A 27496-nucleotide genomic window follows, 5' to 3' on the forward strand; every position below is an offset into this window, starting at 1 on the left:
GAACATGCTACTAGAGTCGTCCTGGATAACTGATTCAAGCGCACGTTCTTCTAATTTGAATTGATCATGCAAAGTGCCTGTCACGGTGTCAGAAGACTCTGAACAAGAAATCGGCTCACCAGCTCGTCGAATGTTCCGGTTGGATGCTACGACACTCTACAGCATCTCTCCGGAAAGCTGAAGGGCCATGGCTGTCAAGGATCTTGTCGACCGCTACGAGTCTTCGCTGTCGGCGTCTAGTCCAGCTCCTGGCCCCAGCAGTTCTAAGGTTACGAGTTTCCAGTCAAGCCTACGATCCCCAGGTCGCTCCAAAGTCCAAGAATATGACAACACATCTACCAGTGCGTTCTGAATTCCGTTTCGTTTGAATGTTTCTTATCGGTACCATATGTACAAAGAGATTCCACTGCCACCACATCCCCTGATGATGACGGCTACCACGACTCCTGACGATTCACGACAACTCACGATTGACATAGCCAACCTAGGCAAGAGAAGCAAAAGCAGAAAGAACAGTGGCAGGAGTGTTCATGAAGGCAGAAGTATACTCTCTGGTACAAGCGAAGAACCGAAGCGTCCGTCTTATGTATTGGACCAATATCCACCCATGGATTCCGATTCAGACAACTTGGTATTCGCGCTTTCACCTATAGAGAAAACCTCGCTAATCCAGAGGCATAACACAAAAAAAGTTACAGGGCCTCACATGCCCGTCCCTGTTACCACTTTCTTCGCTCGAAAGGCTGCCCCGCTGCATCTCCCTAGACTCGACAAGTACCTTTCTTCTCTTCCTCTGCCAGATTTCCTCCAGGACGATTCCAAGTGGGACAAAAAGTCCATGTTTCCTCCTATGGATCGTCTAGCACTTACTGGGTGTTCCCTGGACGACCTAGAGACTAACTCCAAGGTTCCTGCTTCTTGGAAAGACAGAAAGACAATACTTGGATCAGCAGTAGGGATAGTATTGGGAGTCACGGTGCGTCTATTTACCTATTGGTGAAAGCGTTATTTAATAATACCAGGGCTCGAGTGCACTCGCTACGTACTACAGTCTCCAGGGCCTGACGAACACCGTGCAAATATTCGCCTTGATCTTGAACACGATCGGTCTGCTACCACATTTCTTTCATGTATTTCTTTGATCTGATCGTCCATTACAGCGCCAGTGAAGGGAAGTCAGGTTCTGAGTGAATGGAGACGATTGTTTCTTGGTACCATGTTAGTCCTGAGTCCTGTCGTTGTGTCAAAATTGACCAAAGTCTGTAGTCCAAATATTATCGCTCTCAACTTTGCATCCACTCTCATCCAATCATTGGTGTACCTCATCATTTTCTTCGTCATCTCGTCCGGGCTCCTTTATTACTTCTTTCGCTCTGCCCTCGGCTGTGATCGTTACACGTGTGTCGAGGGTTTACAGCAAACGGTACAGGAAGGGAAAAGATGGGCGTTGCTCGTCGTGACGTTTATCCTCACTGTGTTTTACCTTCCTCTCAGTACGATGGCCGTTCATGTCCTCGTTTGGTCTGATGATCTTTGGGCCGTTACCAATCCATACACGAATGCGACTTCTTTTCCGCCTGTTGTCGCTTCTTTGGGACCCGCTGATGAATATCGTGATCCCTTAGACTTTTGCTGGACAACAACTATGAAGAAGAATGAAATCAACTTTGCGCCGGTCGTGGTCGTGCTTGCATCCGTAGTGGTTATTTCGGTAAGTGTTACTCTGTGTTCTTATGCATGACGCTGACCTTACTTTCGTAGCTAACGATCTGGTTTCCAATCGCACTTCGTAGTGTCATTAAACACTCTATCCCCAAAGTTGATCGTTATACTAGTTTGGGCAGGCTGAGAAATAGCGTTGACCTTGATGGAGAGTACCATCGACTATTGGCTCGAGATCAAAACCCGTTCGCGTTTCTTTACAGCGGTAAGCGTCTCAATTATTGGACTGTGGTGGCCTGTAACATTAAGGTCGCCAGGATATCGTCGTGGCTGGGGAACTTACCAGTCCACTTTCCTTTTTGCCAAGTTTAGCACCCTTGTTATCATCGCGGTCATTGATCCGGACAATTGCTTGTTCTGCTCCTTTCCCCGTTCTACCATCCTCATCGTCCGACAAGTATTGCTCCTAGTTTCGACCATCGGGTTCTTCCTGGCTCAGTGCATCGTTGCACCATTTCTTGACCCGGTCAATAATGCCAGCGAATGGACATCCAGACTGAATTATGTGTCAACGGCTATTATTGCTTTGTTAGTCGCACTTGACATTCCTGGGCAGAAGATTTACAATGCCTATCTGCTTTATATGTATGTGTACAACCCTCTCCACAAAGACACGACTCAACGGGGCTTTCAGAATTTATATCATCACTTATGGATTAAGCATATGTAAGTCTACTTTCGCTATAGAAATGCTATAAACATGTTTTTCAGATTTCACTATAATAAATTTGAGTCCTGTACGTCGGATGGTCAAGAGTACGTATACTTTTTAATATACTTGATACTTCTGGAACTAACACGTCCTAGGGCTCGCACGCAGGATAGATTTCAGTAAGTCAGTTAAAAGTCATGCATTTGTGTACTGAGTCACATGGACAGGCATTGATATCTTTTCTCCCCGGTAGGAGACTTAATCTAAGTTATTTAGTTCAATCTAACTAAGTATGTAAACCGACAGGTTGGATCTTTCTCCTCTCTCTCTCCACACCAAGCGACGTATATGGCAGGAATCAATCACTGCACTGCTATTAACAAGTCCCGAGTGTAGGATCCCCGCGAAGCAACGCATGGTGTTCGCGCAGGCTCGAGACTCTGAATTCCCCCCATATCTTTTGAACTTCAGTGGAACGCCTGCGGAAAGACACGCAGAGAATCTTAAGGTGAAAGAAAATTCACGACAAAGTGAATGTATCAGTTGACCTCTGGACTAGATTTTACGTGAAATTGGTTCGCTCAAATATAATAAGGCATCCGCACTATTATCAGGGCCAGATTACGAGTGGTTTAGGAAGTTGGAGTCCCAAATACAGAAATATTTCATAGGCCCCGACTGTTATTGGAAAAGCCCGTCTGAAACGAAGCCAGAATCAGTGGGATGCGCTAACTTCTTCGGCAACGCTTGGTGGATACCCTTCCCCCCTACGCTAGTCCGTTTTGTATGCGTTTCATATCTATTCCTTTCTACTAACGTCACCACCCAGGTTCTTCGCTATGACAGCGGATCATACGCTGTTTTACAAGAAGTAGCCGATCTTGAAGCGTATATATCGCAGAATTCATTACACAGCATTCGTCGACGGCGGCATATACGATTGTCACTCAGAGCTCTTGACGGGCAGGTAGTCAAGTGGCCGTATGAGCATATAACGGTGAAAGCGTCGACTTTAATAAATTTCGAGCTAGCTGGTCTGACGTGTTGATAGCTTATCGGATCGCAGCCCCCTTTATCATGGGGTCGGAGAAGATATAAGACGCAGTCTTCAACTTATTACGATTATTGTGTTCTGCGAATCAAGCAACGTGGCCATTTGGCCTGGCAAGGTCTCCAGCTAGGAAGCGGTTTTGATATCAACCTCGCTTATTCCAAGAAGTTGGATGTCGATGGCAGCATTATTGGATTAAATGACGATTTCGATCTCACACCGCTGCTTGCACGCTTTTTTATGTTGAATAGGCAGCTCATTTCTTCAAGACTCGCATATATCGAGACTACGTTGGCCAGTTACAGGCGACACCACAGAAGAGAGTGTCTTCGGAAATCGGAGGCTCTGACCTATCGCTTTTTGTCCTGTGTCTACGATCATCCGCGCGAACCTTCTGGCCTTACGGCTAGTTCCATAGAGATGGAGAAAGATCCACGAATGCGAATGTTAATGTCCGGAAGCGAGGAGGTGTTCTCAGCAGCTTATACTCGGTTTTCGGCTGTATCTGTCAATGAAACAAGTACTTGGTGGTATATATTCTGGGTATGTGTTTGGAAAGATATTGTTTTCACATAATTTATATCCCCATAGGACGATCTATGGCGACGAAATCACGACACAATATCAGGATTAGAGCTCCATGCGGTTGACTTCAATCCATCTTATCCCACATCTATTGCGTACACTCCTCTTCCTCGAGCAGCGCTAGAGGCATTTCTCATGCAGCGAGGTCTTTTATCAAAGTCGCCGCGTTGGGGCGATTTCTTTTACTCTGGCTTCCTGAACAAACTATATTTGCGGCTGAATGAAACCGTGTTTCGTGGGTCTAGCAGAGTATGTCTTTTTCTCGACCTATTTGTATAATTTCTCATGCTCCGTCAGGCTATTTTATTCCATATTGGACAGGACCACTCAGAGTTGGATATGGAAGATGTAGACCTTGAGACTTTGGTTCAACCTTCAACGTTAGGTACAGGAGGTGGGACAGATCATGACAATTCCTCTATTCGTGCTAGGCCTACATATAGATGGGAAGGCTTGCTTAGTGACCCTGTGCACAGGGGGACAAGACGGAGAAGCCATTTCCTTGCCAAGCTTGGTGCGTGGATAGGAATTACTCCGCTTTGGAGATCCGGTGTAGCGTCACAGGGCCTTTCACTCGACATTCAGATGGAAAATGGACGATACGTACTGCTTGATCATGGTTCCAACTTTGGAGGAAGCTACGTCGATGGTTTAACTTGATAACTTATGGTAACAACTGAACGACATAATGAGAATTGTATCGTAACGATTTATTTACTGTGAAACCATCGGGCTTAGCAAAATAGACATCATGAGCGTAATTAAACGTGAAGCTTTCAGGCAATAATGCAATATTCTTGTACAAAATATTTCTCACTCAGTGCCGGGGAAGTATCCTGAGGCTCTCTTTCGACGGCCCAATCGTCCCTGAACTCCTTTTCTAATAGAAGAAGGTCCTCCACCACGGTGTGTCCTGCTGCAACAGCTTCAAACAAGCACAGACGAATGAATGGTTTCGTTGGTAGTGTTCTTAAACCTAAGAGGAAATTTGCGCTCATACAACGAGGACAAGCCCGTTCTAGGGCTAAGAATTATGATCAGTCAATGCAAACAACTTGAAAACATAATTTAAATTACTTATGTGGCTTCTGAGCTCCCCAAGGTGCAACGGGCGAAGGAACGGAACGTATATTATTTCATGTCTAGGAACAACATGTACGGAACGTTAGCCCGCCAGTTCGAGGTCAGCCTGATATTCGGGAGGTGATGTCTGGTTCTTACCGCCATCCAAATCAACATTATGTCTGCTAGGTCGTGGTCTCGATATCTGGGATTTATGGATTTGACGAATGACTAGACGTGCCGGCTTATATCTGATTGATACCCTAAGGACATTTGCTTTTTCAGACTTCATACCTAGTATATATTCAAGGGACTTACCACTAAACCGGCACTAATAGACAATCACGTCAGAAGAAAAAAAGTTCTTTTTTTTCAACTGAGCTGTTTGAGGATCTGCCCTTCCCTGAGATCATCATGTGCTCGCTCATACTTCGCACAATCCTATGATACCAACGAGCAAACGAAGTCAGCAAATCATGACGCTCAGGCAAACTTCCCTTACGAAATCTCGACGAGTCTCATTCAGCGCCAATGCCCGTTCGAGATGTCCTAAAGTTCTAACGAGAAACCCAAATATTTCTCTCGCTTTCTTGAGATTGAGAGTAACTTTGTCAGGAAGCCCGAGGGAACCGACAGTCTCGAATACGCCACGCATCTAAGGAAATATTGTTATAAACAGGGAGAAACCTGCGGTCCTTTATATTCACTTGATGGAAAACGGACTATTCACGCGTTGCAGCCCATGTGCACTTGGCTTCGTGAAAGCATGTAGCTCATCTCTTAGTCTTCGTCGCTCTTTTTGATAGCAAGTAAGCACCAACACTTCTGAAACCGCTGCAAAAGCGTACCTTGTTCGTAATCAGTCTTACCGATACGTTAGTAGGCAACAAAGATTCGAGAAAAGTTATCCATATCTGCGCGATCAAGGAGACCGATAGCCCCCTGTCAACAAAATCCAGTACGATCAAAGGCGAAGAGCAGGACAAGGTCTCGTACGATGAATATGGCCACCATTCGCGTCGTATAGGCACCCTACAGAGTCACTAGGATGTAAGAGACTGGATTATTCTTTATTTACCCTAGAAAATCCGAATAGAAATATCTAAAGGCAATGAATGAATGCGCTTACACTTGATTTCCTACACAAAATGTTTGCATACTTCATCACCTGGAAAATGGTTTCTGAAAGCTGCTCAGCGACTCTATGTTAAAGAAACAAAAAAAAAGAGAACAAACAGGGCAATAAAAGCGTAGGCTTCCTCCACTTTATCAGCTTGGCTCAGAACCTCTTCCGGATTGATAGAAAACAATTTGCTGTATTGGTGGATCAGATCGAGTATCTCCGTTTGAAATGAGGTAACGCCGGTTGAACACAGAGTGGTCTGATATGTTGGACGGTCTATCGAATACACAGAATTGTATGATGCATGGCAAGATACTTGCAGTGCACAAAGGCAGGCCGGGCGAAAGTCATAAACCGGATTTGTACCGCGGCAATATTATGGCTACCGCCAGGTGCAACTAAGTTCAAGTATGCACAACACAAGCCTAGCTTTATGCATAAGCCGATGGATAGGAATCACCTTCACCAACACTCACAGATGTTGTTGATCGTTCGCCATATGCATTTTAACGTATATAAATGTCCGATATTATTATAACAAATCCATACACAAGGCTACTTCCCGAACCGCATCTCAGCACCGGCGAATTCGTCAAGAGCATCTCTGAATGCCATTTCCGTTAGTGGGACAGGCCATCTCGCAGAGTAGAATCTCTGAGGGAGGACCCAAGTTATCCAAGCGGCGTGCCGTTTTATATGTCGATTATGGCTGGGAAACATCAGAGCTGGTCATCTGATAAAGTGAAAGCAACCCACTGTATTTCAGTAAGTCTTGTCTGCCAGGGAGGAAATCCGTGCAATTCTAAAGGTGTGCGGTTATATTTAGATGGAGACATTGGGTGGACAATCATGAAGTCAGGCGGAGGAAATCCGTCCTTTCCTACATATATTGTTCAACATCAGTGATAGACAGAAAAAGTATAAAAATTTCCATACCCTCAAGTCTCTGGCCCAACTCAGCAACAGAAAGTTTAAAGTCATCGATATTTGATATTTTTGAATAAGAGTTTTCTAATTTGCAAATGGAATGTGCAGCCGCAGCAATTACAGGTTTAGATGACGACGAGGAGACGATATGCAGCGTCATTGGTCCATATGAATTGCGCGCAGCTACACATGAATGTTTTAGTGTAACATAAAAAAACGCTCATGGAGATGTGTACGCACCTGTACGTCTCCGTCGCCCGGACTTGGGCTCACAAACAGCCTCAGAGCAAGAGCGGGGGAGAGATATAATCATATATGGATTGACTTCTGGAATTTGCTCTGGAGAGACTGGCCTGGAATCCGGTTCCGATAAGGGAGGTGTCGGGGGATATTCGTGGTCCATGGCTGGTTCATAAGGCTTCGATGATAACGCTATATGGTGTTGAATAGTAGTAGCTGACGCCTGAAGTAACCCTATGCTCGTTGAGAATGTTGCCCCGTGAGCACATCAAAGAACATACCTTCACTGTCGTATACTGTAACCTTTTCAATACCCAATTCACGACACCAGTCCACGGTTCTGTAGACGCTTTCCAATAGACATGTGTGGGTAATGTCGGGATGTATGTCGAGGTCGGGAACGAAAAGCACGGCCAAGTGTTTTGGTATACGGCGACGCGGTGCTGTAAGAGGAAGAGGAGGAACAGAATTGAAACGTTTCCAGCACGAAGACGCAAAGATGGCAATAGAGTATAATGCGTGAATCAAACGAAGGAAGAGAAAAGCCACGACGACCATCGTGGCATTGAAGAAGGAAAGAAATTTGTCAAGGTGCACTGTGCAGAACAATCTGGGCTATTTCCGGGCACCTATTTCCTAACGTAATTAGTGACGTGTGACCACGTACGCGCTTAAATGGTTGTGAAAATTTCAAGTTACAACTACTATCGATCTTACTGAGTACAATTATTATGTCCATTCCATCGCTCAAACTTGAAAATGATTGACAGTACCTCCCATCTTTACAAAAATTCTTTGGGTCGCTGAGCAGCATCCCCACCAGCTTCATCGTAGACGAGTCCGGCGACTCTGAACGCGAGTTCTATTCGTACGGATTGAAGTAGACGAACTCTCAATACGAAGAAAGCACCCACCATCAGCTTGAGCCCGTATAGCAGCCTCGGCGTATACTCTAACCACATCCTCCGTGCCGCTAGGGCGTACAAAGGAACGGCCACCTTGGTACAAGTTGACTAGCTCCTCAACCTTTTGCTGGAGTCCCGGAGGGCTCACTAAACGTCGTTCAGCATCCTCTGTAAGGAAGGTATTCCGGTCACCAACGACTACTTTGACAAGGCGGTTAGGCAAATCCGCGTAGAGCGAGTCCCATTCGACACCGGTGTACGATTTATGGGCAAGGACGACCTCAACGAGAAGCATATCGGAAAGTGCATCTCCAACCGTCTGATTGATCAATTCAGTCAAGCTGATCAAGTGTTTTAGAGCTCCGGACTGGGCAGGCGACAGAGGTTGATGTGATTTCAGTGTGGCCAACGTAGTGTCCGAGAAGAGAACTGTGCCATGTCCGTTGGCTTCGAAGTACACACCAATGTCATAGTGCTCCGCGGCATGATGCAGATGTTTCACGCCAGTAGGTACACATTTGACAGGAAGACGCTTTGTTCTTTGATAAGTATGTAGATTATATGAGTTAGAGAACAACATACTTCAAGGAGGTATTTTGTCGATGCTCCATTGGCATAAGCTGTTTGCACGATGCCGACCTTGATCTCGTTTTCAAGACCCGCAAGTTTCACGAAATCGACAATAAAAGCAGCAACCAGCGCCGCGATTTTGTCCCCGTCGAGCATATGGAAATGGCCACGTTCATCGAGATAAAAGTACATTAGGCGATCAGCATCACCGTCAAGGCTGCAGGCACGTTCACCAGGCTGCAATTTGTCTGCTAACGACGGAGGGAGTTTCTGGGTCGTCTTGACAAAATCTGCACCACAGTTCTTGTTCAAGACTCCAAGTGTGGTTGTCGCGGTATTCGCCAAAGAAAATGGAAGGGTGTCGCCCAGGTATTGAGATAATTGTGAGGCAGCAATGGCACCGACACCATTAGCACAATCAATGAGCAACGTTGGCGGTGTGGGCCTCCCAGCCTGAAGAGAGATGATATGGTCAAGTTGGTGCAAATAAAACCCTTAAGAGGTATACCCACGACAAGTTTCTTGAAAGCACCACTGAGCTTCTCAAAGTAACCTTGTTCGGAGTCGACCCCGTACGACTCTTCTGTGCCCTTGGTGTTGATAGCTCGGACCAAGTAATGCAAAATTGGAGTGGTAGTAACACCGGCGTTCCTCGCATCGGCACCAATGGCCTTGAAACCATCCTCCAGAGCGGCTACAAGCGCCGGCCCAGACGGTCGCGTATCCCTCGCGTAAACGATGCGAGTTGGCTTCGACAAGTCGATTTTAGCTGTTTGAACGAAACTCTCTAGAGCAGAGACAAAGTCCGCCGATGTCACAGCGTTGGACAGGACAGTGGCGTGTCCTTCCCACGAAGCTTCGAGCATCTCACCTCGCGGATCAACTATCTTGACGCCGTTGTCCTGCGGGTGCAACGACTAAGGTGGGACAGACGTAGGTACGAGGACGAAACGTACATCCTCAGGATTGTGGGACGCCGTTATCATTACCCCGACGGTCCTGCCATCAAGTTTCTTGCTTCGCAGCGCAGCGATGATGCCTACTCTGAATAGGACAGAGTCCAATACTGATGCCCTGAAATACCAGTGAGCAGATTATCGTGTATCGGCTCGAATCAAGAACGTACAATGTCCTGAATCCGGCTGTACCATACTGGAAAGTGACATTCTCCGGCTTTGGATGAAGATCAGATAGAGATTGGATTTCTTTGCGAGGAAGAGAGGCCATACTGCACGATGAAGGTGTCGACGATGAGGAAGAAAGTGAAGGAGCTGTGAAGCCCCCTCTGGGCACAGGAAAGCACTGCACGTGGCTATGACGCACTAATTTTGAGACTCAAACCACCACCTCCTTCTAATCTAAAGGTCATCGGCTCCAGTATTACTCTTTAAATGCCGTCCAAGTCTCCCGCACAGGTCCTATTAGAAAAGGCAGACAAGAAGGCCAACTCGTCTACTGGCTGGTTCTCATCCTCCTCCTCCAAATGGGAAGACGCTGGAGACCTGTATCAGCAGGCTGCCAACTCATTCAAGCTTGAGAAACTTTTCAAGGAGGCTGGAGATTGCTTTTCTAGGGAAGCAGAATGCCGAGAGCAGTGCAAGGAAGACAGTGAAGCAGCCAATGCATGGTGGAATGCTGCCAAAGCGTACAAGCGCGGATATCCTCAGCGTACGTATCCTTGCCTTGTGTTCTTTTATTCAGCTTAATCTGTCTGGGTGTTAGAGGCCATTGATGCACTGACTCAAACCATAACCTTCCTCACCAGGGGTGGAAGGTTTCGACAGGCTGCTGATAGGGAGAAAGAAATCGGCCAGATATATCTGCAGGAGAACAACGATCTACGGAAGGCATGCGAGAGCTACGAACGAGCTGGGGAATGGTACGCACAGGAGGATGCCATGGCGTGAGTATTGTGACCCATGTCCCGGGATCGCAGCGTCTCATTTCATCGCAGCACCGCCAATGCCTGCTTCAAAGACGCCGCTGACCTGCGGGCAGACCTTGAAGAGTATCCGCAAGCCATTGCTCGATACGAAGAAGTCGCCAATCATTCATTGGGATCAGCGCTTACGAAATACAGCGTGAAGGAATACTGGCTACGGGCGGGCTTGTGTGCTCTGGCCATGAATGTGCGTTCGATGCCGTATTTTCGGTACCATGGATGCTAATACTACGCCAGGATCCTGTCACCGCCCGGCGTAGTGCGACGAACTATGCGAACCAGGACGTGACTTTTACGTCTACTCGGGAATGCAAGTTCCTGAAAGCCTTGATTGAAGCGATGGAAAGCGGAGATGTCGAGGCATATACCGGGGCCGTGGTGGAGTATGACCAAGTCACCAAGCTCGATAACTGGAAGACTAGCATGTTGCTGAAGATTAAGCGAGGAATCCAAGAGGAACCGGGCCTCACCTAGGATGAAATAGTAGAAATTATTGTCGTGTAATTTTTAGCTGAAAGGCGGACATTGCCGATTTGTGCGATTCGAGAATCCTGTCATCACATTGGGTGACTCACAGAGACTGCCATGCCTCGCACCACCGCTCTTGACTTTCTTTCTTTACCTGCCACGACTTGTCGCTAGTGTTCGAAATGTGTCGTTTTGTAATCTACAAGGGCACGTCTCCCGTCCAGCTCTCACATGTGTGTTCGGATTCCTTGGTCGACTTTGAACTGACCCGTCTTTCATCAGCTTCTAACACGCCCATGCCATTCAATAATAAACCAGGCATTTGATTCTCGCTTACGACTGGATCGCCGAAGGCCAATGAATGGAGATGGTTTTGGTGTTGGTGTGTGTCGCGTGTCGTGTCCTTGCCGTATTTCCTGACAATTGGACAGGTTGGTACGATTCTGTATATGACGAGGAACTTGGTGTCCAGCCTTGCATATTCACGTCTGTTACACCGGTGAGTCTTGCGGTCCTGTGCAGGCACTTTTATCTGAATGATCCAGGCATGGAACAATGTCAATCTCACTCGACTCGCTGAAAAGATCAAATCGCCGTTGGTGTTGTGAGTCACACACTTTGTTGCTTCGTCTTGATATTCATCACCCTCAAGTGGCCATGTACGGGCTACGACAGCGGGATCATTGTCTCTAGACAACTGCCATCCGTTTGTACACGGAAAGCTCATGGTACATCAACTTCCCCTTTGTGTAGGCGAACTGTTGCTGATGGATGGACGGACTTCAGTTCATGCACAATGGTGGAATCGCCGATTTTCATCTGATCAAGCGGAAATTGCAGAGTCAACTGCCTGACGTTGCCTTTGATATGGTGCAGGGCAATACAGGCGAGTTCTACCCAAACTTCTCTCTATGCCTCAGCTCACGCGCTCGATTAGACTCTGAATGGGCTTTTGCTCTTCTCCTGTCAAAAGTAACTCGGGCTCTAGACTGTTTTCTTTTCGGTTTCTCATATACCGCCAGCTTCCAGACCCGGACGCCACCTCTTTCAGCTCCCAAACGTTGCGAAAGGCGATGCTTGACACAATCGCTTCCCTGAATGACTTTGCGGAAGAGGCTGGGATCACCGAGGTCTGCTTGTTACCGTAGTTGTTGGGGTTTACGACTCTGACTTCGTTGCCAGCCGAGTCTCATGAATTTTTGTGTAACGGATGGTGACACCGTCATTGCTACTCGGTATATTTCATCACGGAAAGATGAAGCAGCTTCCCTTGTAAATATGCTTTTTTCATGCTTTTTCAGGCATAATGGCTGACGCGACCGCAGTGGTTCTCATCCGGCACAACATTCAGTGAATACGCAGATGGCGGCCACTATAAAATGTCAAAAGCTGACAAGAGAGAGAACATTATCATGGTGCGTCTCTCTTCTGTCCATCTGCGTAATCTTGATATCGTTTTAGATCGCGAGCGAGCCACTTACATTTGAGAGAGGTGAGGACTGCCTCTGTTGTTCGTGCATTTTGCTTAATCTCCTTCCTTAGCTGACTGGATGGAAATAAAAACCAATACCATGGTCGTCATTACGCCCAAAATGAATCTTCTACAGATACCAATAATCGACCAATTTTACGTTGCACCTTCAGACCCTAACTCCGCTAGAACCATCGAGTTTGCTCGAGAGAAGGGGTTGCTTACGCCGCGCAAGGAGCTGTCTTCGCGGTAGATATACCACCGTTGTATAGAATACCATTTTTGCTGTACCCGAAATCTATAATTTCGTAAAGTCACGTTGTTCGAGATTCCTTTGTCCGCGTCGGTTTCTCGGTCGCATGCGTGTACATTCAAGGCTTCCATCCGTTCAAGACGCGAACTCGTCAACACCATGCCAGTGAGTCCTTGGATCCTCTGGAGCGCGCTCTCCCATGCTGCTAGGTAATGTCTCTCGTGCTGAACTGAATGTTTCTAACCGTTCTCGAAGGCTCTCCACCGTCCTTCAGATTCTCATCTTCCTTCCGCTCACATTGGCGACACTGTCGAAGCCAGCATTTCTACTGCTTTCTCTTCTTCTCACCGTACACGCCGCCGTACATGGTACCATGATTCTATGCTGGGGTTCTCCCGCACTCTCTCTCTTGCAGGTCCCCATGCACCCGTTCCTGCTCCTGGTGTGCTTCAATGCGTTCTCGACGTCCGTTCCTCTGTGGCTTGGCACCGCTACGTCTGTATGGGGCACAATACTAACGTACATGGGCCCGCTTTTCATCGCATTAGAGGGGCTATCGAGTTTGGTTGTGGTTCAGAAACTCGGGCAGCAGGGCAAGAGGTTGGTAGAAGAGGGGGAGATCTATCAGTTTGGACTGTTGATTGCTTCAGCTGGCACATATGTCGCCAGTGCTTGGTGGATTGTCAGTGTGCGTTGTTCTTTACGCTTAGGAGAAGGCGTCGTGGGTTTAAGTTTGGTCATTTCAGGCTTATCCTGCAGCCGCCTCTTCGCCGTTGTCCTCGACTTTTCTTGGAGTTGCTATCACCGCATTGCTTTTTCTTACATTCATTGGATTCTTTTTGCGGCGGACGAATATCATCGAATCCTCAGGCCTTGCTTTGTTCATGGCGTATAATGTCTGGCTTTGTGGATTTAACCAAGAGTCCTTTTCAGACCCATCTTATTCCTAGTGTGTACCATTCTACCCTTCGAAGAGCCAACACTAACTGTCGCGACAGCGTCCCCTTACTCCCAAACTTGATTCCTCATCTCCAAACTTTGCTCAACTTTGTTACAAACACACTGCCTAAACCGGTGCTGGTTGCCTTATTGTACCGACTAACGGTATTGCAGCTGGCTTCAAAGATCTTGCCAGGCATCGGCGCTGATAGTTGGGACGACGCAGGTGGTGTTGATAATGGATGGGAAGATCGACCAGTGAGAACGCGACTGAGACTGTATATCTCTTTGCGCTAATCTTTCCACCAGACGTTGACGTTGACTCGAATACTCTTGACATACCGGCAGTTGATTTTTGTGACTGTCTATTCTCACCTCCTTTGTGAGTTTTCTCGTGTGTCACTTGGTTACATTGCTGATTCACTGTCCAGTGTTGGACCATTCGTCCCAAGTGTGGTGGCGCTGGTTTAATATCTTCTTCACGCTGGTTATGTGGTCCATTGAACTATTTGTTACTACAGAAGATGATAGGGTTACAAAAGAATGGAAGGTAGATTAATGATTTATGATGCCGAACGATTCCTGTACTATGCATTCAAGTGTTAGCTTTCCACTCTGCCTTGCTGTCATCCATTCCTTCATAATATTCTCTCTTCCAAATCTGTGCCTTTTGCTTCACTTCTTCGAGGATCCTCTCGCATGCCATAAAAGCCTCTTTACGATGAGGGGAGGAAACGGCGATGACTAGCTCGAGTAAGTTAACAGAGGGATGAACTTGGAGGGAGTGGATTGTACCTATTGAAGGTTCTCCAACGGGAACAACACCGATTCGATGATGAACAGCACAACTAATGAGCGAGTTCTGTGATTCTGGTTGATGCTGCACGTCTTGTATGATATTGGCCATGGTCTTGATAGCCAACTTTGAGTAAGCTTGATATTCAAGGCGCGTAACGGTTCTTCCTAGTACATCGATATGCATCTTCCGTAGCACCGACGAATTACTACCAACCTTTGAATGAATTTCGCGTAGTACCTGGGTGTAAAGGAGATCAGATCCAAGCTACGGGTCGACCTCGAGTGCGTGCTACTACCAATGAAAACCGCGGTGGCTCCGGCAGCATCGTCTCCTACAGCTTGAACTATTTTTTGGACGTCCAGGGGCTGGGAAATTATCGAACAGACCCCGCCTGGTACATCCAGAGCGATGTCGATGGAGGCCTTGGGAGTCACCATGCTCGAGGAAATCGGGCCGGTAGTCCGGCCTCACTGGTACTTAATGCACGAACACCACTCTATCACAGCGAAATGACCATCCTTACTCGTTCCATCTCTACATGCCTTGCTCGAAAATCCCAAATTTCCTCAGCTCGGCTCAGCACAGCGACTCTTGCTCACCCCAATGCTCCTCTGGACATACATCCCGAAGTACAGGAGGCCTTGGCTACAAACAAGCCGGTAGTTGCCCTCGAGACGACCCTCGTCACTCACGGTTTCCCTTATCCAACCAACTATAGCCTCGCTTCTGACCTTGAAAAGATTGTAAGGTCCACAGGTTCCGTCCCTGCCACTATCGGCATTATCGGTGGACGCGTCAAAATTGGCCTCGAGAGATCAGAGCTCGAGTGGTTGGCGGACAGGGCGAATAATCCCTCGGTTGTCAAAGTTTCACGCAGAGATATTGCTCCTACGATTGGCGCTCAGATGGACGGAGGTAGAAGCAAATCAGCATCATTAGGTTCAGGAGCTGAATTATGTCTTTTAATCTAGGAACGACCTGCAGTGCCACACTGATATTCGCTGCCCTAGCAGGAATTAAGGTGTGGTTGTTCATTCGTCATCAATAGTAGCTAATTATTCTTGCAGGTATTTGCAACGGGAGGGTAGATATTTCCGTACTTCGAAGAACAAAATCTCATTCGTTCTACAGGCTTGGTGGAGTTCATCGAGGAGGACAAGACTGTACGTTGTCTTTGGTGTACTTGACCTGAGTCGTAAATAATATACAGCATACTAACCAACCATTCATCAGCGATGGACATCTCAGCTGATCTCTTTGAACTTACCCGTTGTCCTGTTGGTCTCGTTTCTTCGGGGATTAAATCTATTCTGGACATTGGAAGGTTGGTGACACGTCCAACACTTGAGGAGGGACATATTGACGATTCATTACAGGACTTTGGAATATCTCGCACGTCTTTCCCACACTGTAGCTTCTTCTCACCCACCAATACATTTTACAGGAAACACTTGGCGTTCCAGTAGTTACGTATGGGAAAACTCGTGATTTCCCCTCATTCTTCACTCGCTTAAGCGGCTTTCAGGTTGGTAAATTCCTTCTGACGTCCTTACGAGAGGCCTACCTGATAATCCAGGTCCCATGGAATGTGGACAGTCCTTCGACTGCTGCGAAGCTTCTTCGTTAGTGTTCTTGTGTCAGGTCATCATGCTAAGCCCATTACCTTGCTTAGATACGCAATGGCAACTTGATATGGACAACGGTATACTCATAGCAGCCCCCATACCCGAGGAACATGAGAAAATAGGTTCATCTATCCAGCAAGCTGTGGATCAGGCAGTTCGCGAGTCTGAAGAGAATGGTATGAGTAAGAGGGGAAAGGAAGTTACGCCGTGGCTTCTTTCGCGAATCGTCAAGTTGACGAGAGGAGAATCTTTGAATTCGAATGTTGCTCTACTCAAGAATACGGCTCTGATAGGTACGACATACAGTGTTTTCAAGGCATCATTCTAATCTCCTGCATTCCTAGGCGGTCAGATTGCGGTCGAGTATCAGAAAATACTCTCCGAACCTGTAAGAGATTAGAGCTATCTGTCTGGCTAGGCAATGAATTCCTATCAAATGTGAACCAGACTACACCTACATCCACCCCTGGCGACAAACCACAAAAAGTGTCTTCAAGACACGAGGACTCTTTTGTTCCTGCTCGGTTGGCGGTCGTGGGATCGTCAGCCATTGACATAACGGCCCAGGCAAGCAAGGGCTCAGACCCAAATCTGGCCACTCACTCTACCGTTCCCGGCAGCGTAGAAATGACTCTTGGCGGAGTCGCTCGAAACATCGCCGAGGCGTCGCATCGTGTAACTCGCGATTCCAACAGCACGCTCCTTCTTTCTCCTGTGGGAAATGATGCCTTTGGCCGACTACTTGAAGATGAAACGAAAACCATAGGCATGAGATCGGATGGGTTGGTGAAGTCCAAGCTCAAGACATCAGTCTGCAACATGTTCGTAGACGCTGAGGGACATCTTCTGACTGGCGTCGCAGATATGGGAATCACCGAAGCGTTTGAAGGGACTGCTGTAAGGTCATATTTCAGTAGCCCATAGTTTCTCTCATGCTATGCCAAAATAGGTTTTGGAGCATTTGCAAAAGCACAAACCCGCTATAGTGGCGTTTGACGGTAATTTATCACATGCAACTATACAGTCTGTGGCGAATTTCTGTTATTCGCAAGGAATAAAGAGTCAGTCTACCAGTTTGTTCTGATGGCTAGCTTTGATTGACATGCACACATCAGCTTTTTTGTGGGTTGCCATTAAGACCCCAACTTGCAAGAGCTGACATCCGACTATTTAGTGAACCGACATCGATCACGAAATCGACGAGCATTTTGCAATCCATACAGGGATTAGTCTCAACGATGGACCCAACGGTTGCCCCGATCACATTCGCGTCACCCAATCTCCTTGAGCTAGCTCAGATATATCGTGTTGCACGGGAAGAACCTTATGACTTGATGTCCCACCCCATGTGGTGGAAAATCGCAGATAACATGGCATTAGGGCAACAATACCGTACGGATTTGGAACGACTAGCAAGGAAAGCGGTATCAACAGTTGATCCATCGAAGGGAACACTCTCCTTCATGGTGGAAAAAGGAATAGCGAGTATGGCTGTCAATCTGCTCCCATTCATACAACACCTCATCATTAAGTGTGGAGAACTGGGAGTGGTTGTCGCCATGAGGTTATCCGCTACTGATTCGTCGAAGGCATCTGCCTGGAAACAAGAACATGATCGCGGCGACAGATGCATTGTCGCACAAGGAAAGCCGGGAGAAATGGTTGTGATGAAACATTTCCCGCCATTACCGGTCGACGATATCATGAATGTTACTGGTGCGGGGGATTCGTTTGTGGGGTCGGTTCTGGCGCATTTACTCCGGAAGCCTTTGTCGGTGGACGAGCCCAAACTCCTTGAAGCAATCATCGACACCGCTCAGCAAGCAGCTGTGCTGACACTGAAAAGTCAGCGGGCCGTATCCCCAGCTTTGTCAGATCTCCAAATATAAGAATATTTTAATTATTTATCAGAGAGTTGCCCGACCATGACGGTCTCACGTAAACGGCGCTGCGTCTCTCTATCGTAAATTTTCCGCGCCTTCTTGGCCTCTTTCATTCGCTGCATATGCAGGCCCTGAAAAGACAGTAAGCAAAATTTGTTATCATGCTCCAGATGAAGGCTTTACCAAAGCTCCGTGCTTGAGGCGAGTGATAATGTCAGCTGCTTGGCCTTTCGTCATTTTTGAAATCAATGAAGCCCTGGAATCAGCAACATCCAAGCCAATATCTTGTGCAGAAAGGTTATATCGCTTGGCCACGATAATCTTCTGGCTGTCAGTGGCAGGAGTTTTTCTCCAATGAGCATTTCTCAAGAGTCTGGATTTACGAGAAGATGAGCGAGAAAACAGAAAATCGTGACACGACGAACCCTTTGGCCATGGGACCGCGTACAGCCTTAGCCTTGGCATATGTATCACAAGCTTTTATGGCTTCATCTAACGACAATGACTGGCATACTTTTCGCGGGCGCATATATGGACTTATTTTGAGTTGATAAGCAGTTGTCTTATCCACGCTTGCCGGGGTAAACGTGGCCTTCCAATACGGCTCTTTTTCTGAGCAAACAAGATCAGATAAAGAGGAGATCTGGGGAGAAAATCCTGACCCGCGTCTTCTAAGTCTTTCATCAGCTCGACTTTGATGAACCCCTGGCCAAGGCATTCGAGAATAAACTTTTGCTCTCCAATCACGATCCAAGCATTGTTGCTGAGACTTCTGACATGAGGAGAGTCGGATGGTAACTTCAGGAAAGAAAGCGGGTCGTCGTAGTCAATATAAGTCACCGTATCGGGATTGGGGATGTTCTCTGCGTCATAACCAGCGGAGGAAATCGCGTCTTTAGTGCGCCTCTTCATCCACTCCAAACTTTCATCTATTGGAGTCGGTTCCGAAGGTAGTACATATAGAAAGACTACACACCATTGATATCAACCTCATTGGGGTCTAAGCCGAAGAGAGAGGGCGTGGAGATGACTCCTGCAACCCGAGCATTGCTGTCAACGAAGTCGATAATCCTACAATCTTCTTTTCCTGATTCGGGAGATAATCGCATTCCTCGGCCAATCTTTACAATGGTTGTGAGTTTCAAAATTATGGGGGCACGCTCTAACTCACCATCTGGGCAAAAAGATTCCTCGACCGCGTGGGCCGTACCACCATAACACAGTCGATATTAGGGATATCAGCGCCTTCCGTCAAGATGGCTTTCCAGAAGGAATTATAAGAATGCATGTTAAGCCAGGATCGGATTAATAGCCTACCACAATTGATGAGAACCTGGAAATTGCCTGCTTTGAATGCGGCAATCAAAGCCTTGCGCTCAGGTGCAGGTGTTTTGGCATAAATATATCTTGCATCGATTCCAGATTGACGAAAGGCTTGGGTCAAAGATACAACATGGGCAACATTGACGCAGAATATAAGGGTGGATCTGCGTGTCGCTAGGAAAAATAAGTATCAGATACAGGAATTGGAAGAAATGATTCGCGAGCATACCTGCTCTCTCTAACCAGGTTCGAACAACAAGGGTATTGATCATTTCTGTATTGACAACGTGAGCTAGACTTGTTGCATTGAAGTCACCGGTTCGAGAGTTAACGGTGACATTGGCGAGATTTAAATCCGCCCTAGTAGTCGTGAAGCGCACTGGGCAAAGCCTGACAATTCATCATCGCTATTAATAGATAGCAAAGTACAATCACTCACCATTGATCCTTGATCATAGCCAAAAAGTCCTTGTGGTAGACAATTTTTTCAAACACCACACCCAGTTTCAAGCCGTCGTGACGACTGAATGTTGCAGAGAACCCAACGATGGGAACTTTGTGGGCTGGGTCTGCCGCCGTTGGAAGCGCGTCCGGGTGTGGGATATCCGCGTCGAAGTGGGACAAAATACAGCGATAGCTGGACAGGGCAGCTACTCATTTTAGGCTCAATAAGGACGTCAACAACACACATACGAAGGTGCTGCTGCGTGATGTGCTTCATCGATAATGATACCTTTCAGTGCTGCCGGTTTGAATTTTTTGATACGGTCAGGTTGGTTCAGTGTCTGGTACGTCGCGATAGTTCTGTGAAATGATGAGGACTGCAGAGAACTGAAATTTATAGGGAAAACTTGCACGTCCGCTCTGCCTGACGCAACATGCTTGCCTCCCTGCTCGATCTCAACTGACCAATGAGGAAACATTCGCACAACTTGTTCGGCAGATTGCCTAGCAAGTTCTACGCTGCTTACGATGATAAGAGATCTTTTCCCATGCTCGTTCACCTGAGGAAGACGAGATAAAAGCGAAATGAACACGGTCGTCTTCCCGGATCCAGTGGGTAGAGATACGCCTATCCGTGACGCGCCAGTCGCGAGCGCGTCGACACATTCGTCGATACATTGCTGCTGGTACGGTCGAAGGGTGATTGCAGTCGAGTGTCGGCGATATTGCCATGGAACATACCATCCACGTCGACGTATGAACTGCACAAGCATGTCAGTCATACACCTTCCGACATGGACGTACGAAGCCAAGAGTTTTAGAGTTTAGACAACCGGCGCAAGAGGACAAATCATCATCCAAACAAAACTAAACAGAAATTTCAAATCTGAGTTAGTGTATATGCTTTTTATCCGGGATGCATTCTGTACTAGGTCTTTTATAAGGTAGCCATAGCGATACCTAACAGGACAGTAATTGAATAAAAAGATGTAAGAGTCTAGCAGCAAAGAAAATCGTGAAGGATGTGAGAATAAACAATGTACTATTCCATTAAAGCGTTTAACCAGATCCTGATACAACATGTTAGAGACGAGGATATCATGTGAGAGATATCCATCCTCACCTCCAGAGTAGACCTTGCCGAACATGACTTCTTGGAGCTTGTCATATAGAGACAGCACACCAGCACCGGCAACACCACGGAGAATGTTGGCACCAGCACCCTTGAACAGAGACTTGACACCCTCCTTGGCAATGATCTAAAACAGGTGATGAGATGCCGAGACTTGACGCATAAAAACCACACACCTGAGAACCAGCGTCAAACATAGACTTGTAGTTGACACCGGATCCGGAAGTCATCATCATACGACGACTACGGGCTATGTAAATATTTTCGATCATCCAGAGGAAAAGGTCAGGAACATACCGGATGGTATCCAAAGGGTAAGAAGCGAGACCAGCACCGACAGTAACACCCCAACCAAGACCGAATGAAGCCAAGAAGGAACCCTCAAGAGGACCAATGAGAACAACGGGCTCTGAAAGACATCGTAAAGATAACGGACGAAAAATCAGGTATCCATCCACTTACTGAGTGAGTCATAGACACCAAAGTAGAGACCGCGGTAGACAATGATACCAACAACGGAGGGGACGAAACCACGGTAGAGACCGGCGATGCCATCCGAAGCCAGAGTTTTCTTGTACACGTCAACAAGGCCGTTGAACTGACGCTCTCCTCCACCTTTAGCCGATTTGGCATCGTTAGCGAGACGGGTACGAGCGTAATCCAAAGAGTAGACGAAGAGGAGGGAAGAGGCACCAGCAGCACCACCAGAAGCGACATTGCCAGCGAACCACTTCCAGTAACCTTCATTCTTCTTGAAACCGAACAAAGCCTTGAAGTAATCCTCTGCGGAAAGTATGAGAGTCACGACAATTGGAGGTGAAGGATCAACAGACTGAAGGCAAAGTTCAGAGCCTGGGTAGGGAAATACCGAATGACGTTAGCGGTGTTTCCTCTCCACAGCGACAAAAGGCCTTCATCGGCATAGGTACGCTTGAAGGCATCGGTAACACCCTTGTAAGGAGTGGCAAGACGACCTTGCTTGATCTGAAAGAGACCGAGAGTCGTTAGCTAATAAACACGAGCACGAGACATAAAATTTACCATTTCATCCTGGTTCTGGACCAGCAGTTTAATCCGCTCAATTGGTGCAGCGCTGGTCTTGGCAACAGCCTAGAAAGAATCTTTGAGACTGCCGTAGAGAAACGCAAGGCAGAATAGCTGCTTACAGCAGAGACACCACCCATAAGGAAATCGACTGTAAATTGTGACGATGAGGGGGCACGTCCTAGAGGACAAAAATGACAGCGACGGACCAGCGAATTCCTTAGGCGTCTTGCCCTTCTTCACGTCAGACATTTTTGAAGAGAGGAGAAATGGAAGACTGAGTGGGGATGAAGGTGGTTGGAAGAGGAGAGAGTAGAAAAAAGTTGCCGGTGAAAAAGCTTTTCGGAATCATTCGGATCGTTTTGATCTCCGCTCGAATCTAACTTCCGTGCTGGCGGCACGCACCAACATTTCAGGTACTGCAACGGACCGCGGCGACAAACGGTTGTTTATTATTACTCTTGTGCACGAGTAGAACGGACTTCGTACACTACTTAGGCTTAAAACCATTGCATTACATGTACTACGGCTACCAATAAAATCAGAGATGGAAAGTTAAGTCAATGTGTAGGATATGCAATAATACGTACAGTGTCATGACCACGGTCGACTACTACTCGAGCTCCCCGTTACCCTCGAGATATAAGATGATGGCGGGTGTCCTGACGTGGACGGTAGCCTGTCTCGATCCAAGTACCCGTTTCCAAAGATCGATGAGGAGTGATGACCTGTACTCGAGTAAAATGGTCCAAAGTGCCCACCGCCGCCATTGCTTGCGACGTGGACAGGAGATGGATGATACTGATGAGGGGATTGGTGAGCAGTCCTAATATAGTCTCGATCAATCGCTGTGAGGGGTACAGGCGCGGACCGGTCATTTTCCGTTCGCCCTTTCTTCCATATAGGCTCCGTCGGCGACACCGATGTCAGTTCGGCGTCTGCTGCCTTTCGTTTCCCAGCTGTTTTGCTTTGAATAATCTCGTCGTCAGAGTCATCCAATGTCAAATCGATAACTGAAGCAGCTTGCGACTGAGCTGCCGAAGGTGGTGGCGCTGTGGTCGATTGGCTGTCCGGCAATGAGGGGCTTGAAGAGTTTCCAAACGAAACAGAGAGCTCGCGCTTAACCCTGCCTTCATCTTCATCGTCCGAATCCAGGATTACAATCTCGGAAGGATGGCGCCGAGGCTTGTCTTCTGGACCCGCAGGGGGTTTGCCGTTCGATAGAGATAAACTTTTGACGGCAGAAAGAGGTCTACGAGGTGGCAATAAAATAGTAGGCTTGTCGGGAGGGTGTTTCGCTTTCCATGGGGCAGAACCATATTTCGAGTCAGCCGTATGCCATTCACCGTCAGCCTCAACAAAAACGTCGTCTACACTGTCTGGGCATTGATGCAGAATGCTATCAAAGTAGCTGCAAATAATATGGTCAACCGCAGGAGCATTCCGAAGAAAACGCTATGTATGTACCCATCGATAATGAGGTCTTTGTGATCAAGAACTTTCTCGCAAACAGGGCACAGCCACGTCGTCGTCTGCTCCATCATGGAAAACCAAGAAGTAGCATCGAAACACTGGGGGTGCACGCATTTAGAAGACCGACAAGGTGTTTGAACTCTCATAAAGCTCAACTACGACAAAAAAATAAGAGGTGCGTTATAAAGAGGGACTGCATTACTTACCGGACACTTCAAGGACATTTTCTGAGGACCGACGATAATATCATCGTCGTCTGACATCGATGCCTTCACTGCGCACAGGATTAAAAAAAGCTTATGAAACTCGATGAAAGTTACAAACTCTTTGCTTGGATATCTTTTGCATCCGTGTAGCCCGTTTGTGCAAGCTTATCCACCAGCGATTCCACCGGCGTAGTCCGCACAAGCATAACGACAAGATAGAATTTCTGTTCGACCAGAATCAGCTCAGCCGGGCAGATTGCGTATAGCTTACTTTAGACTGGACGGGTTGCTGGCTGTTCACATATACCATCTCGACTTTGTTCGAACTAGGACCCATCCTGACGTATTTTCCCAAGTCAGGTGGTGGGGCTGTTCCCGGTTTCTTCTTCAAACCTTTGAGACTGGCCGTCACTTGTACGTTATTGACACGAACTTCGCATGTCGGCGGAAATTCTATAAGACAAGGAGCAGTGTTGGTACGGAATGTGGGATTAGGAGAATAAAATATCGATGAGGTGCAATATAGACGTAGTTCATATTTCGGGCTGCGCATATTGTTAACGAGCGCAGAGAAGGGATAAACTGATATCACCTGTGGGACTTGAGCTTAGCGATCTGATCGTTAGTCAAGGCGAACATGACATTCTGCTGCCGACGATCCGTGGAGCTGTTTGATTCTATCGAGCCAATGAGACTGACCAGACAATGGAAGGATAGGGAGATTACCTGGGCATTCCACCACGGACGATACAGGTTGGTCAATTTCGAAAAATGGGGAATCCTTGAAACGCAATACTGGAAGCGAAGTGGTAAGGAAGAATGCGACATTGGACATGAGAAAGAGCCGACCTGGTTTAGACGTGAGAGGCTTAGGAGGGCCAGATGTCGAAGGGAGTGAGCCCGAGGGTTTTCGAGGAGGTGGATACGGGTCATAATGACCATTTAGGAGGGTATTGTGAGCAGGGTAAGGGGGGGGCTTCATGGCATGTACGGGGTTGGCGGTGGGAGGGGACGCGTTCGAAGTTGATGGCCGGGCTGGCGAATAGCTGAAAGTGAATCAGCGACAGAGTAACGCCACAGAGGCGTGCCAACCGCGCCAAAAACACGGTGCAAACGCGAAAAACAACTTACACGCCGAAAGTCCGCACTTGATATAAAATGGCCCGGGCCTTGGCCCACTTGTCCAGGTAGTTCTGTGCCTTCCAGTTATCCAGCGTAGACACGATGCGATCGATAATTTCTTGCTTTTTACCAGTCCTCGGTAAGTAGACACCACACTCGTCATTCAGTCCAGCGAGAATTTGCTTCAGTTTGTCGACTGTGTTCAACTTGACATTGTGCCGGATAATCTGCGACATTGGCGTCAAGTCGTGTAGTCATGAACGGAGAAAGCAGAGAGACGCACTTCAAACTCTGACCATGGGTCGGCGCTGGCCATTCAAAATGGAATTGAGAATGTCAGGGAGCAAGAGGTGGCAAGGGACTGACTCGCCGACCACTGGGACTTTGAGCGTCAGAGGACCGATGAAAGGTAAACACGACCAAAGTCTGGCCTCCCTCTAATAATGCCCTGGTACAACGACCTCGGCGCTGAACCGCCCTTTGAGTTTATCAAGCAAGTATTCGTAGGTCAATACCTATCCTCTTGTCCATACCTAATATCCAGATTTTCCAGTCTCGACAGCCGAGCAAAATACTACACACTTGTGTATTTTTCCCTTGGACCGCCGGCTCTCTAAGCACCCTCTGGAATGGTTTCTTTCAGGAGTCTTCTGATGAATGGAATGCAATGATTTCCGAATTTCGGGACGCGGTCCTACTTGTTGGCGATAAGGGAGCATACATTTTGCACCTACAAAGTTCAAAACCCATTATTTCAATCTCATTGCCTGTTACACGCTCCTGTGATTGACTATAGTGCCTTTGGATCCTTACAACCACTTACTCCAGTATGTTAACAGTCAGGGCTCTTGCGACTGACGTTGTAAATGTTGCCTGGGCTCTCAGTTCAGACAAGTGGCTTGATCCGCTCGTAATACTCTCATATCTTGGCCTGGTCTTTATCTACGACGTCAAGAAGCACCAAATAGTCAGTCAGCTTCGGGGACACGGTGCTGTATGTCTTCCTTCTGCACCATTACGTCCTCATCATCATTTGTTGTGCAGCCAATAACATCCGTGGCCGTCCACCCAAAGTTGCCTCACCTTTTCTGTACCACCTCAAGAGACTTCTCAACACGAGTGTACGATCTCACGCTGAAACCCAAACAGCGGCCGTCCAATCCTCATTGGCCTCCGAATAAGCAACCTAGTCTGGCTGGACCCGCCCATGGTCTAGACATGAGCCAAGCAGAAGGACCCGCAGATGGTATAGGGCGATGTGTTCTGGTTCTCATGGGTGGCAGATCTGGAGGACATCAAGGTGAAGTGCTAGGAGCTGTTCGTAGCACGCTTGCTTCGCGTCTCCTTCTCTGACACATAGTATCTGTAGGATTTTCATCCAAGGCAACCACTTTTAGCGACATGTGGAGCGAGTCCTCGAAGCCTTGTTGTAAAAAGATGATCTAATTGTCAACAGATGGATCGATTCATCAAAATTTGGCACCTCCCACCCCAGCTAGTCCGACATAAGACATCCAAGAATAGCGTCCCTCTGCTCCGACAGGACAAGCCTCTTTTCAGTAGTAGCAGACTGCATAAATCACGGGTCATATCTGTCTCATGGTAATTACACCTTTGGGGCATATCTAGGTTTCTTGTCTGACGATTACTAGGCTAGAGGATGATATGCTAATATCTCATTGTGCGCCTGCCATGATGCGTGTGTACCCCGCTGCCATAGGCAACAAGACCACGTACAACGAACCGGGGACCATTGTCTTGTGGCGCTGGCTAAGTCTTAATAGATTTTTCCCTGCAACCAAGCCTCCAGATCAAGAAGTTCTGCGTGGATGCGCGTCGGTAAGTTCACTGATCTTTATACCATCATCGCTAATAAAGACGTTGTCAGGACTATCAACAAAGTGGTAAGAATATTTCCTTCATATCATCATCGACTGCATTGAAATATATATTCAGCTTCATTCAAAATTTTATCTGTCTACTCCATCACGGAGTGTCTAGAACTTTACAACCCACCACGGCTTTCTATTTTCAGGAGTGAAAAACATAGTCCATTCGTATTGTTCACACGCCCAAAATCGAACACCATCACCATGTATAATGTTTCCCATTTCGACCCCCGCAATGTGCCGCCATATACCTGGGATGAGGATGAGGTAGCTGAACTTACGGAGAGGATGCAGTTGACGGATGAAGATGTGATTGCACGCCGTGTTAAGGAGCAACCACCAGGTCCAGAAGGGTGGGAAGTAATGCTCCAGGAATGTAATCGTACAGTTCCTGGAGTTGTCAATGATATGAAGGAGACCCTTGTGTCCTGTTCGATGGGGTTTGGAGGTCGGGTTATTGTAGGAACGGGATCACTGGGTAGTATATGGATATGGCGCAGGAATCATTTTTAGTTGACCTTTGCAACATTGGACATGCACGCTGATATATGACACTTCAAGATTTGAAAGGTAAAAGTATGATTGTAAATACGCTATCTACATTCACGTATTGAAAAAAGTCCTGTACCGCCAGCGCACCTCCTTT

General features: G+C 47.3%; 12 protein-coding genes across 12 annotated transcripts; 6 read left to right on the forward strand and 6 right to left on the reverse strand.

The window, feature by feature from the left end:
* Positions 1–607: 607 nt before the first annotated feature.
* Positions 608–4670, forward strand: BT62DRAFT_884109 (uncharacterized protein; the record flags this gene model as incomplete). The annotated part of the gene is made up of 15 exons (XM_043182786.1): positions 608–976; positions 1023–1107; positions 1161–1218; positions 1267–1717; positions 1762–1927; positions 1980–2307; positions 2357–2388; positions 2434–2478; positions 2602–2623; positions 2681–2882; positions 2934–3149; positions 3204–3371; positions 3426–3968; positions 4017–4259; positions 4308–4670. The coding sequence occupies 15 exons, from the start codon at positions 608–610 to the stop codon at positions 4668–4670; spliced, it is 3291 nt and encodes a 1096-aa protein (XP_043044062.1).
* A 505-nt stretch (positions 4671–5175) lies between these two features.
* Positions 5176–5727, reverse strand: BT62DRAFT_1001370 (uncharacterized protein; the record flags this gene model as incomplete). The annotated part of the gene is made up of 4 exons (XM_043176731.1): positions 5176–5316; positions 5391–5403; positions 5503–5513; positions 5575–5727. 4 exons carry the CDS (start codon positions 5725–5727, stop codon positions 5176–5178), a joined length of 318 nt encoding a protein of 105 aa, XP_043044063.1.
* Positions 5728–6559: 832 nt separating this feature from the next.
* Positions 6560–7972, reverse strand: BT62DRAFT_927847 (uncharacterized protein). The gene is made up of 6 exons (XM_043185366.1): positions 7644–7972; positions 7363–7596; positions 7132–7305; positions 6952–7075; positions 6672–6904; positions 6560–6620 (listed from the first exon to the last, which is right to left on the reverse strand). Exons 1-5 carry the CDS (start codon positions 7918–7920, stop codon positions 6751–6753), a joined length of 963 nt encoding a protein of 320 aa, XP_043044064.1. The 5' UTR covers positions 7921–7972; the 3' UTR covers positions 6560–6620; positions 6672–6750.
* Positions 7973–8123: 151 nt separating this feature from the next.
* BT62DRAFT_962393 (phosphoacetylglucosamine mutase) lies at positions 8124–10064 on the reverse strand (the record flags this gene model as incomplete). The annotated part of the gene is made up of 6 exons (XM_043188641.1): positions 8124–8224; positions 8277–8799; positions 8850–9290; positions 9350–9739; positions 9794–9911; positions 9964–10064. 6 exons carry the CDS (start codon positions 10062–10064, stop codon positions 8145–8147), a joined length of 1653 nt encoding a protein of 550 aa, XP_043044065.1. The 3' UTR covers positions 8124–8144.
* A 164-nt stretch (positions 10065–10228) lies between these two features.
* Positions 10229–11373, forward strand: BT62DRAFT_1045005 (vesicular-fusion protein SEC17; the record flags this gene model as incomplete). The annotated part of the gene is made up of 4 exons (XM_043178463.1): positions 10229–10505; positions 10560–10740; positions 10792–10966; positions 11017–11373. The coding sequence occupies 4 exons, from the start codon at positions 10229–10231 to the stop codon at positions 11251–11253; spliced, it is 870 nt and encodes a 289-aa protein (XP_043044066.1). The 3' UTR covers positions 11254–11373.
* A 56-nt stretch (positions 11374–11429) lies between these two features.
* On the forward strand, positions 11430–12971 carry BT62DRAFT_885443 (glucosamine 6-phosphate synthetase; the record flags this gene model as incomplete). The annotated part of the gene is made up of 11 exons (XM_043182832.1): positions 11430–11480; positions 11530–11629; positions 11679–11746; positions 11793–11851; positions 11900–11975; positions 12034–12137; positions 12221–12394; positions 12435–12519; positions 12573–12662; positions 12709–12739; positions 12790–12971. 11 exons carry the CDS (start codon positions 11430–11432, stop codon positions 12969–12971), a joined length of 1020 nt encoding a protein of 339 aa, XP_043044067.1.
* An 80-nt stretch (positions 12972–13051) lies between these two features.
* BT62DRAFT_522974 (uncharacterized protein) lies at positions 13052–13963 on the forward strand. The gene is made up of 3 exons (XM_043181250.1): positions 13052–13180; positions 13227–13659; positions 13718–13963. Exons 1-3 carry the CDS (start codon positions 13131–13133, stop codon positions 13919–13921), a joined length of 687 nt encoding a protein of 228 aa, XP_043044068.1. The 5' UTR covers positions 13052–13130; the 3' UTR covers positions 13922–13963.
* A 1197-nt stretch (positions 13964–15160) lies between these two features.
* On the forward strand, positions 15161–18637 carry BT62DRAFT_522311 (indigoidine synthase A-like protein). Its single transcript, XM_043181249.1, has 14 exons — positions 15161–15624; positions 15681–15730; positions 15777–15793; positions 15841–15872; positions 15943–16033; positions 16086–16101; positions 16154–16331; positions 16382–16627; positions 16679–16722; positions 16782–17231; positions 17284–17395; positions 17450–17456; positions 17509–18359; positions 18419–18637. Exons 1-13 carry the CDS (start codon positions 15219–15221, stop codon positions 18221–18223), a joined length of 2364 nt encoding a protein of 787 aa, XP_043044069.1. The 5' UTR covers positions 15161–15218; the 3' UTR covers positions 18224–18359; positions 18419–18637.
* BT62DRAFT_978626 (P-loop containing nucleoside triphosphate hydrolase protein) lies at positions 18235–20757 on the reverse strand (the record flags this gene model as incomplete). The annotated part of the gene is made up of 11 exons (XM_043189362.1): positions 18235–18348; positions 18401–18590; positions 18643–18829; positions 18880–19146; positions 19194–19338; positions 19389–19477; positions 19535–19714; positions 19770–19930; positions 19980–20177; positions 20234–20344; positions 20414–20757. The coding sequence occupies 11 exons, from the start codon at positions 20755–20757 to the stop codon at positions 18235–18237; spliced, it is 1986 nt and encodes a 661-aa protein (XP_043044070.1).
* Positions 20758–20808: 51 nt separating this feature from the next.
* On the reverse strand, positions 20809–22348 carry BT62DRAFT_884182 (mitochondrial carrier; the record flags this gene model as incomplete). Its single annotated transcript, XM_043182790.1, has 7 exons — positions 20809–21243; positions 21293–21359; positions 21414–21525; positions 21579–21899; positions 21950–22100; positions 22158–22226; positions 22283–22348. Coding segments are annotated over 7 exons (1221 nt in total), but the record flags the coding sequence as incomplete, so codon positions are not given.
* Positions 22349–22594: 246 nt separating this feature from the next.
* Positions 22595–25362, reverse strand: BT62DRAFT_927854 (uncharacterized protein). Its single transcript, XM_043185367.1, has 10 exons — positions 25245–25362; positions 24971–25188; positions 24689–24885; positions 24566–24634; positions 24432–24516; positions 24111–24384; positions 23958–24063; positions 23840–23907; positions 23628–23788; positions 22595–23571 (listed from the first exon to the last, which is right to left on the reverse strand). The coding sequence occupies exons 1-10, from the start codon at positions 25275–25277 to the stop codon at positions 22755–22757; spliced, it is 2028 nt and encodes a 675-aa protein (XP_043044072.1). The 5' UTR covers positions 25278–25362; the 3' UTR covers positions 22595–22754.
* Positions 25363–25385: 23 nt separating this feature from the next.
* Positions 25386–27496, forward strand: BT62DRAFT_1072628 (WD40 repeat-like protein). The gene is made up of 8 exons (XM_043178873.1): positions 25386–25464; positions 25515–25955; positions 26006–26278; positions 26331–26390; positions 26418–26563; positions 26614–26800; positions 26850–26865; positions 26918–27496. Exons 2-8 carry the CDS (start codon positions 25791–25793, stop codon positions 27361–27363), a joined length of 1293 nt encoding a protein of 430 aa, XP_043044073.1. The 5' UTR covers positions 25386–25464; positions 25515–25790; the 3' UTR covers positions 27364–27496.

Source organism: Guyanagaster necrorhizus, assembly GCF_019112545.1.
Source record: "Guyanagaster necrorhizus MCA 3950 unplaced genomic scaffold BT62scaffold_4, whole genome shotgun sequence".
NCBI lineage: Eukaryota > Fungi > Basidiomycota > Agaricomycetes > Agaricales > Physalacriaceae > Guyanagaster > Guyanagaster necrorhizus.